At 47.7% G+C, this 10,564-nt stretch overlaps 1 protein-coding gene across 1 annotated transcript; it reads left to right on the forward strand.

Moving 5' to 3' along the window:
- The first annotated feature begins 504 nt into the window (after nucleotides 1-504).
- On the forward strand, nucleotides 505-10,026 carry LOC125638269 (uncharacterized). Its single transcript, XM_048853809.2, has 5 exons — nucleotides 505-702; nucleotides 3,339-3,595; nucleotides 5,187-5,334; nucleotides 8,532-8,573; nucleotides 8,962-10,026. Exons 1-5 carry the CDS (start codon nucleotides 624-626, stop codon nucleotides 9,390-9,392), a joined length of 957 nt encoding a protein of 318 aa, XP_048709766.1. The 5' UTR covers nucleotides 505-623; the 3' UTR covers nucleotides 9,393-10,026.
- The last annotated feature ends 538 nt before the right edge of the window (nucleotides 10,027-10,564 follow it).

Consider the following 10,564-nt stretch of genomic DNA (forward strand, 5'->3'; position numbering starts at 1 on the left):
GTTAATTACACAGCATGGTCCGAAAGCCATGCATCAGGAACTTTTATTATCAGGATGGGAGGCCTCACATCACAGGCCAGGAGATAGGGACTTAGAGACAGACAAAGAACAGATACCAGGAGTCAAGGCAGGCTGGAGACAAGGAGGAGGATTTTCACAGGATTTGTCTAAGAAACACTCCTCCTGGTGCATGATGGGCTTGCTTTTAGACAATGGTGGGCCCCAAACCAAAATGGAGTCACATGTGCTAACTTTTCCTTAACACCCTCCCAATCTCCATGCCCATGAGTGTTTGAATAACACAGGGCAACAGGAGTGAATCTAAGCCCCCTGCTGCCCCCCATAGCAGCAAAACCCCTGACCCCACAAAAGGACCACAAGAATCAGGAGCCAGAGCCGGAGCAAAAATGTTTATCTTCTAACTGAGCCCAGCCCAGTGTTGCAGAAAGGAAGAGGGCGGGACTCAGCTGTATAAGAGGCGCCGGTGGCTAGAGTTTGTTTTATTTTCCCTTTTGACATGCTTTTCCTTCCTCCTCCATTGTCTCAGAGCAAAAAGAGGCAGCGAACAAAGACACAGAGAAATCACTCCATGGCTGATTGAGTACTACACGGAGAAAGAGGCGATGCGAGTGGCCATGAAGGTCCTGAGGGCCAGGGACAAGAAGGACCTGGCAGACAAACTACTCCAGGCAGCAAGGACAGGTAAGTGGGGAGCTCTCAAGAGGCGATTGTCCGCTCCCTAAGGGGGATCTTGTCTTTGGGTCTCCTTGTACAGGAACTGCCTGGTTACCGGCCTGCCGAGCAGAGAAATCATAGTGTGAAGGGCAGAATTATGCAGTTCCTTCCCAAGCAAGACTGTCTCTGGGTGTCATGTATCCACAGGGGTTTAGACACCTAGTTCCCCAGCTGAGCTCCTCAAAGCGAGTTAGGGTCTTCCATTGTACCACCAAGGACCAGTACTTGACAGTTTGCTTCTCCCAGCCCGACCCCCATCTCTTACTTCTTCTTTCTCTTACTTCTCCTTTCCCAAATGGGAAATTAACCCCTTCACACCCAGTGGGGAATCACTGCATCCTGAGTGAGGAAACAGAGTCACGCCTTTTTTTTTAAAAAAAATATTACAGCAATTTCCCACATGTGCTACACAGGGAAATTCTGTATCAGAGAGAGGCATGCACCAGAGACAGACCTAACATCTGGGGGGACGGGGCGGAGGAGAGAGACACAGGACAGATCTATTCATACTGAGAAAGAGGGAAAGAGAAAAGGGGTGTTGGAAAGGGAGGATGAGGGAGAGAAGAAGGCCTGTGTGTGGGGCGAGATAGATGTGGGGCTACTCTCACTCTGAGGAAGGAGTCCGACATCCAAGGAACGTTATTTCCTGCTCCACCAATCCAACAAGGAAGCAAACATTCTCCCTCTTATGGGAGAGGGTTTGTTTCTGTCTCTCCCCCACTCACCAATTCCTCGTTGCAACATCCACTGCCTCAGCTATGGCTCACCCCAAACCTTCTCCTGATACCTCCCAAAGCCTGTCCATGTGGGGGATCCCGTCGATGGGGGAGGCAGGAGGCGTGGGGAGCGCAGGCTGCTGGAGTGGGGGGATTTCAGGAGGTGTCATAAACATACAGCTAAGGGTAGCATAAAATCCCTCCTTTACATGTAAGGGGTTAAGAAGCTCAAATAACCTGGTTGGCATCTGACCAAAAGGACCAATAAGGGAAGAAGATCCTTTAAAATCTGTGGGGGGAGGTTTCTTGTTTGTGTTTTCTTTGTTGTTCTCTCTGAGACAAAGAGAGAGACCAAGCAAATAATCCAGCTCCTACTGAAATGATACATCTAAAATTACAGAAAGAGTAAGTAATAGCAAGGAAATGTTTTAGAGTATCTTTTGTTTTAGCTTGTGAATTTTCCCTATGCTAAGAGGGAGGTTTATTCCTGTTTTTTTGTAACTTTAAAGTTTTGCCTAGAGGGGAATCCTCTGTATTTTAAATCTTATTACTCTGTAAAATTACCTTCCATCCTGATTTTACAGAGGTGCTTCTTTTACTTTTTTCTTTATAATAAAGTTCTGTTTTTAAGAATCTAATTGGGTTTTTAGTGTCCTAAAAACCCAGAGATCTGGTTGTGCTCACCTTGTTTACCTATTTGGTTGGTATATTATTCTCAAGCGTCCCCAGGAAAGGGGGTGAAGGGGCTTGGGGGGATATTTTGGGGAAACAGGAACTCCAAGTGGTCCTTTTCCTGAATCTTTGTCTAACTCATTTGGTGATGGCAGCGATACCGTCCAAGGACAAGGAAGAATTTGTGCCTTGGGGAAGTTTTTAACCTAAGCTGGTGGAATATAAGCTTAGGTGGTCTTTCATGCGGGTCCCCACATCTCTACCCCAGAGTTCAGAGTGGGGAGGGAACCCTGACAGGAGGGATCCCAGAAGGGGCAGAGACTGCTCCGGTCCCTTTCTGAGTGAGCTCCCTGTTGTCTCCCAGCAGGTGCAGCAGCCCCCATGCCCAGGGAACACAGGGCAGGCTCAGCCAGGGATGAAGGCTCAAGTCAGTCCTGGGACCAGACACTAGGGTTGCCAACTTTCTAATTGCACAAAACCAAACATCCTCGCCCCTTCCCTGAGGCCCCACCCCCACTCACTCCATCCTCCCTCCCTCCGTCACTCACTCTCCCCCACCCTCACTTTCACCGTGGACCCGCCGCTGGACTCATGGGCTGTGGTGGCCTTGCCTCTTCCCCTCCCTGCTCCGCCCCTTCCCCGAGGCCCCCACCATTGCCACATGTACTGTACCAGGACAATACTGACCAGCAAATTATATGTTTGTATAAGGCATACTTTGTACCAAGATTATTACAGTAGTGTGTAGGGTGTGAATACAGGGCTGTATTCTGTCATGTACATTGTGAACATTTCCTTTATAACCATAACAGCTAGAGACTAGCTTTGAAAAAATGGAAGCTGTGACTCTGAAAAACAATTTGGAGGTCAGTCTGCACCTTCACCTCCATTGTACTAGTTCTTTATCCTGCCATCCTCAGCAGGACACGCCCCACACTCCGGGAAACACTGGGTTGATAGCACTATGGGAGCAGAGTTAAGGATGAGTGTGACGCTGGTCACCGAGAATGTTTCTGTCCCGTGCTCTTTGCCCGTGCAAGGGATGTTCAGGTTGGTTTCAGATTCTTCCATCACCTTAGCTTGTGGCTTCCATCACCTTAGCTTGTGGCTTCCATCATTTTCAGTGTTTGTTACTGCTGTGTTCAATGGTAGCACCCTCCTTTGAAATGCACTTGGCAACCTCAACTGTAACGTAACATTTTTGTCCATTTTCAGAGGAAAAAGCTGGTGCCTCCCAGATGCAAACTGTCCACATTGTTGATGGGGGCATGACCCCGGAGAAGCCAATGCGGGTGAGGCCATTCCAAGCTGTACTGGAGAATCCCAGCTTCTCCCTGACTGGACTTATTTTGATCTCTTCTACGTTTACGTTTATTCCAATGTACTCACTGGTGCTGCTGTATTGGGCATTCAGGGCCACAGTCAGACCCCTCCACCTCTACCGGATCCCCAAGAACCGTTCAGTAGAAAAGGTAAATAAGAGGCGATAGCAATATGCAATATAGGGAGTCAAAGTCAGCAGCCCCAGCAGGGCAAGGCATAAGGGCTATCTCCATGCCGGGCAGGCAGCTGGTGTGTGATAACTGAGCCTCTTTGTGTAACAAAAAAATTTACATGAATTCACGAAACATTTCAGTGTTGCTGCATCGGCATTTTTCACCGAAAAATGGTTCAGTCGAAATTCACCCTGTTCTAACTGGAATTCGCAGCATTCCCTAAACCTGCTGAATAGAAGCAAGGAGGAAAGAAATAACGTGTGTGTGTGTGTTTTTCACTGGATCTCCCATAAATGACTGTGCTAGACCTTTCACAGACAGTTGAAGAACACGAGATGTGCCAGTCAATTTCTTTGGACAAGCCTCCCCAGACCCATAGGTCCCTGCACTTTGGAACTCATCCTGGCGTGCCCAGTGTATCGGATGCCGTGATAAATCCATGGATGTAGTGTGGTCCTTGAGAGAAGCCCCATTAAGTTTAAGTCTATGGGCTGCCTGCACTAGCTGCCAGTTGCAAATGGCCTTCAAGGGTAGCCACAAGTTGAGCACCTGGCAGGAAGCCAGTCTGGGGGTGATTTGGGGGTGAGATCCTGAATGTTAGAGGGAAAGTTGCCAAAAACAAATAAAAAATGCTGCGAGAGCATTGCTGTGAAACTGTTAAGCAGCTGCTGTACGCCGACCCAGAGGTGGCTGCATTTCTGTGGTGGGTGAAGTGATCCCTGCCTTTAACTGGCATTATGCAATAGTTGCAGCTGTGTCAGTCCCAGGATAGTAGAGAGACAAGATGGGTCAGGTAATAGCCACCTCCCCCGAGTGTCTGTTTAATTTGCAAAGCAGTTTTGACTCCTCCTAGGGGGAGAAGCACCATAGGCAGTACATGTAAGCCTGGTATGATTAATTCATTACAGCTTGATCAATAAAGCTGCTGCTCTGCTGATGAGTTTGAGCCCCCATCCCAGCATCTCTGTTTCTCCCTCCATCCTGCCCGTCACTCTTTCCACCAGGCCTTCTGCCTGTTCTCCCCATTCCCCCACCTATCACATCCCACTTCTGTCTGCACTTTTGCCTTCTTCCCCTTGAACCTCGTGACAGCTTCCCCAACGTTCGCTCTTCACTTCATCCCCTTGCCCCCACCCACCTGTCCCTCATGATCCAGATGCTCCAGCCTGGTCCCTGTACCCACCCTTCCTCCGTGTCTTTCCCTTTCCCCTGCTCTCTCTGGAACATCTGCTCCTTCTCTAAAAATATCACCCCCATCCACAGCCTCTTCATCGCCCACTCCCTTCATCTCCCAGCACTCCTAGAAACCTGGATCCTGCTGACTGACACCAGCTGTGTGGCTGGGCTCTCTTTCTCACACACTGCACCCTGGATCACCCCCAAAGGTCCATGGCAGGAGTGTTGGACTCCTCCCATCCCCCATCATTCCGGCCCACAAGCTGCGGTTATTTTGGATTCCTCCCTCTCCCTCGCCTCACACACTTGGGCTATTTATAAATCTCACTGCTTCTTCCTCCTCAGTCTTCAGCAATTTTACCTCTAACGCATCATCTCGCCTTTGTATTAGGATCTGAACTTTACCTACATAGGGCCTGAGAACCGGCAGACCTACACCAGGGACATGGAAGAGGAAATGCAGATCAGATTAACAAAGCAAAAATACTTCACAGGTGAAAGAGAAAGTGAACCTCTCTGGACTGCCTTTCTGAGAGCAGGTAAGCTCAATGGGATGCTGCTTTGTTCCATGGTTCAATGCTCCTCAGTGCTCCTGGTTAATAGCCGTGTCCTGTGATGTGTGCACTCAACCAGCAGTCACAGGTTTGCTGTGGACAATAATGTAACGCAGTTGACCATACCCCCTGTGGTGTGGGAGGCTCTCTATACATGTATTTCCTGGTTTTCAGAGGTTAAAGTTTAGCCGGTTTCTGGATGGGCAACAGACAGCACTGGACAACCCTAATCCTGCCTTAAAATTTGCACTAATCTGGAGTGAGTGTAAAAAAAAAAAGTACAAATTTCAGTGTCTTGATATTCTAGAGGGGGGCAGTTTAGCCACCTCTCTGTTCTCAAGAGTGTATAAAGCATTTCTTGCTTGGTCACTTAGATTTTGGCTATGAACAATTGGACCAGCTCCAGTAGCAACAGACACATGTGGTGTGGGAATGGGAGACTGAGGCTTTTCCTTCAATCCATATTAATAACTGTAAGAGATGTCCTGCTTGAGCCAGGCTTTGCTTCAGCAACACTTCCAGGAAGCGAGAATCAGTGGATGGATGTTTTGGTCTTATTAGAGCAAAGAGAACAATGGGGAAAATAATCCACACGTCCGTTTGTATTTGAAATGTATTATCGATCCAGCCATGTTTGTGGCCCTGTCCTGTTAGCTTTCCATCGACTACTGAGCACAGAGCTTTACTAACAGGAATATTCATGACAAATGAATGTTTAGATGACTCTGAATTGTAGGTTTGATTGCAATGTTTGAAAGTCATGCTATATGTTGGCTAGTTTCATAAGCCATCCAATCAGAGAATAGAAACAAGGCCACGTGGCTTCAGTATCTTTCCATGCTGGCATTCATTTCAGAGTCCAAATATTGAACACTCAGGAGGAACTCTCTGTGAGCTGCTGAGAGAGAGAGAACTTCACAAATAATTTTAATCAATAAATAAACTCAGGAACGATACAGTAGGCTCCAGTCCATCATTGTCCATAACTTTTCACGCCCCCAGCCCCTCTTTCCTCACTTTTATACTTTGTTGGTCACTCCTCCGACTCCACAATCTGCTCCACCTTTGACTCCCATGCCCCACTTTCCCCATTGTAAATTTCATCCCACCAACCCACAGCCCTGGTCTCATGTGGGTGGACATGAGAGAGAGTGCCATGAGCATGCCAACTTCCTCCACTACAGGGTTGATCTCTCCTCCTTTAGATCTGCCATCTCCTTGTTCAAAGAACGACACCTTCCTTCCTCATCCCCTACCAACAATCTCCATCATTTATTTGCAACATTTAACTCCCTCATTAAACTCACCCAGTGACCTCTCTTCCCTCTCTGCACAGGATCTTACCAGCGTCTCCACAGAGAAACAAACTTGGCCAAAATATACCTCTTCTTCTTCCCTCTCCCTGCCCAACCACCACCTCCTTTCCCTATCATTGGCCTTGAAGTCTCCCACCTTCTCTCCATGACTAACTCTCCATCACTTGCTCCAATGGCCCTGTCCCTTCCCACCTTCTTACCTCAACTGTCCCTATACTAAACCCCCTCCATTTCCCCTTTTCTCAACCTCTCACTGGCCTCTGGCTCCTTCCCCTCACAATACAAGCTTTTCACGGTCTCTCCTATCATCAAACACCAGCCCTCGACCCTACCTGCCTCTCCAACTACTGCCCCATCTCTCTCCTCTCCTCCATCTTTAAACTCACCAAATGGAGCTTGAAAAGAGGAATTCGATCCATTAGTTGTTGACAGTCCATCTTGGACTGTTATTCTCTGGCTCCCAATGTTTCCACTCCACTGAAATAGCTCTCATTAGGATCTTTCATAGCCCCTTTCTCCTCAGATCTTGGGGTCTCTCTGCTCCAGCCTCATCCTTCAACCTCCCTGCTATTCCTGAAATTGTCAATTCTCCTTTCCTCCTTGACAGCTTATCCTCACTGGGCTTTTGAGACAGAGTCCTCTCCTAGGGCAGGGGGGATTCAGGGAGTTGAGGTAGCACAAGGCAGTGGAGATATCGGTGAGAGAGGAATGGTCAAAGAGATGGGGAAACGGGAGAAGCCACAAAGAGGAGGGGCAGCTGCAGAGCTATTCCCCAGCTGTCTCTGCAAAGAGCTGAAGCATTTTAATAGCAATCTCAGCCCTTTGTCCACCCAGGAAGGAGACACTGATTGCGGGGCTGGGCTGTCCCTCAACATGTGTAGCTACTTGGATTAGCTGCTTTCGCCAGGAGGTGGGGAATTGGGGAAGAGTAGCCAATCACATGGGGATTTGGGGGATTTTTTCCATAAATGGTTTCAGAGTAACAGCCGTGTCAGTCTGTATTCGCAAAAAGAAAAGGAGGACTTGTGGCACCTTAGAGGCTGACCAATTTATTTGAGCATGAGCTTTCGTGAGCTACAGCTCACTTCATCGGATGCATACTGTGGAAACTGTTTTTTCCTACCCCCTACCCCCCCAGACGTTCTGGTTAAACTTGGATTTATGCTGGAAATGGCCCACCTTGATTATCATACACATTGTAAGGAGAGTGATCACTTTAGATAAGCTGTTACCAGCAGGAGAGTGAGTTTGTTTGTGTATGGGGGTGGGGGGGTGAGAAAACCTGGATTTGTGCTGGAAATGGCCCACCTTGATTATCATGCACATTGTCGGGAGAGTGGTCACTTTGGATAAGCTATTACCAGCAGGAGAGTGAGTTTGTGTGTGTGTTTTTTTGAAAAAAAGGTGGGGGGGTGAGAAAACCTGGATTTGTGCTGGAAATGGCCCAACTTGATTATCATATACATTGTAAAGAGAGTGGTCACTTTTAGATAAGCTATTACCAGCAGGAGAGTGGGGTGGGAGGAGGTATTGTTTCATGGTCTCTGTGTATATAATGTCTTCTGCAGTTTCCACAGTATGCATCCGATGAAGTGAGCTGTAGCTCACGAAAGCTCATGCTCAAATAAATTGGTTAGTCTCTAAGGTGCCACAAGTACTCCTTTTCTTTTTCCATAAATGGGTGAGGAAAACCTCTAGTCTCTGGGAAACCCATAGAGATGCATCTCTGGAGATGATTAATTAGAACGTCATGTGTCTGGTTCAGATCTGATTGGCTATGAGTGCCCGCTGTGGTGTGAGAGGACAGCATAAGCAGACAATTATTCAGCTAGAGGTTTGATTCACTTATTCTTTTTCCTCTTCCAGGGGATGTGGAACATCCTGCATCAGTGTCTGATCCTCCCACCGGTTAGTCCATCCTTCAGGGTGTGGGGAGTTGTCCTGTTTGCAGCACAGAAAGTAGAAGGAAAAGACGCATTACTGAGACAGTGGCAGAGCTAGAAAGGGAACCTAAGAGTCTGTGTCCTCCCTGGGACTAATCCCTAGAACTACCCCCTTTCCCCACTCAGCCCCCAACCTGCTCAGACGTTGAAACAAAATCCCAAACTCCCCAGACTCCCCAGCCCTAGACAGCAGAACCTCCCCGACCATGGGTGGATTCTAATCCAAAACAGACGTGAGGGGAGCGCAGAGGCACAGAAGTTTGTTCTACATAAGGGTGGGGGTGGGGAAGGGAGGGTACCCAGGCTTGGGTGGGGGCATGGCTGGACTGTATGGTTTGTTTCTCTTGTTATAGGCACAAGCACAGGGAAAACAACAAGAGATCTCCTGGTAAACACCTTGGATGACTTGGGAGAGAGTGAGTTGAAGAACTTCAAGAGCAAACTGACCGACATTGATCTGAAGGAGGGATATGACCACATACCTAAAGGGAAACTGGAGAATGCAAAGTCTATAGAGGTCACTGACCTCTTGATTGGACACTACACAATGGATTATGTGATGGAGGTGACCACAATAGTGCTGGAAGCCATCAATCGGAAAGACCTGGCAAGGAGATTAAGAAGTGTAACAAGGACTGGTGAGGAATCAGCCTGGGCCTGGCTGTGCCTCCCTGTACCTCAAGGTGTTACCCCAAAATACCCATATTCACCACTGTTATATAATTATGATAAGTTTTGTACAATGCATGCCTTGCGAGATATTTTAAAAGTCTTGATCTCTTGAACATTAATATCCTGTTGGATTGTATATGTTCTCATGGTATGTGAAGTTAGTGAAGTTTTGCCATGTGCCTGTCACTGAAATATATTGTGAGGTTGGGAACACCCCAACCAGCCTTTCAGGTACAACAATGGAGAAGCCAAACAGTGGATAACGATTCATCAACACCCATCAAGGAAAGAATCCACTATCCCAGAAACTGTAAACAATGGAGACTTCTTAAAGGGATCATGCATACAATGGAGACTGCTTGTTCATTCATACAATGAATGAGGACTGTCTGTTCCCAATGTCATAGCAAAAGATCTTTCCAGCAAGCTGGAAGAAACGATAAAAGAGGAGAAGTGACAAGATCACTTGGCCTTTCCCCCCTTTCTCCCAACTCAACACCTGGAGGAACATCTGGAGGACAAAGACGTTGAACTGGGGAAGGGTGGTCTCAGGCCAGAAAAGAGTCCCAGCCTGTGTATTGGGGATCTGTGACCTGTTTGTACCATCCGACAGGGTGAGACACTGCTTGATTCAAATCCTATTTAGCTTGTAGAACTCAGAGTGCGAATTTATTTTTATTTCTTAAGTAACCAACTTTGATCTCTACACTTGCTACTTATAATCACTTAAAATCTTTTGTAGTCAATAAACCATTTTTATATTTTACCTAAAGCAGTGTGTTTTGGTTGAAGTGCTTGGGAAATCTCATCTAAGTTTACAAAGGCTAGTGTGTGTCCTCTCCACATTGAGGGACACGCAGAGTGAGTAATGAACTTGCACCGAGCAGGCATCTGACCAGTGCAAGACAGTACAGTTCTGGGGTGCATGACTAGGGAGCTGGGGGGAATTGGTTGGAGCCTCCCTATTGATGGTTCATGAGAAGCTAGGAGATCATTCATGTAACTCAGCTGGGTGTGTCCCTGCCTGTGGATGTCTGCGTAAGTGCAGTGCCTGTTAGAGGTTTGACACAGCATCACAGAGTGAGAGGGACACTCCAGAGTGGTGGGACAGAGGGCTTAGTTGTCCCACAGTCCAGGTTGCACCTCAGGGACCCATCACAGAGGAGCTCAGCCTTGTTTCTATACAGGGAGCCCACTGCATTGTCTTCTTAGCAGAGCAGACCCAGAGGCCCGTGGAGCTCGGTATCCGGTCTCTGTCAGAGGCCAACACTGGTGCTCATTATC

This window comes from Caretta caretta, chromosome 6 (assembly GCF_965140235.1).
Source record: "Caretta caretta isolate rCarCar2 chromosome 6, rCarCar1.hap1, whole genome shotgun sequence".
Lineage (NCBI taxonomy): Eukaryota > Metazoa > Chordata > Testudines > Cheloniidae > Caretta > Caretta caretta.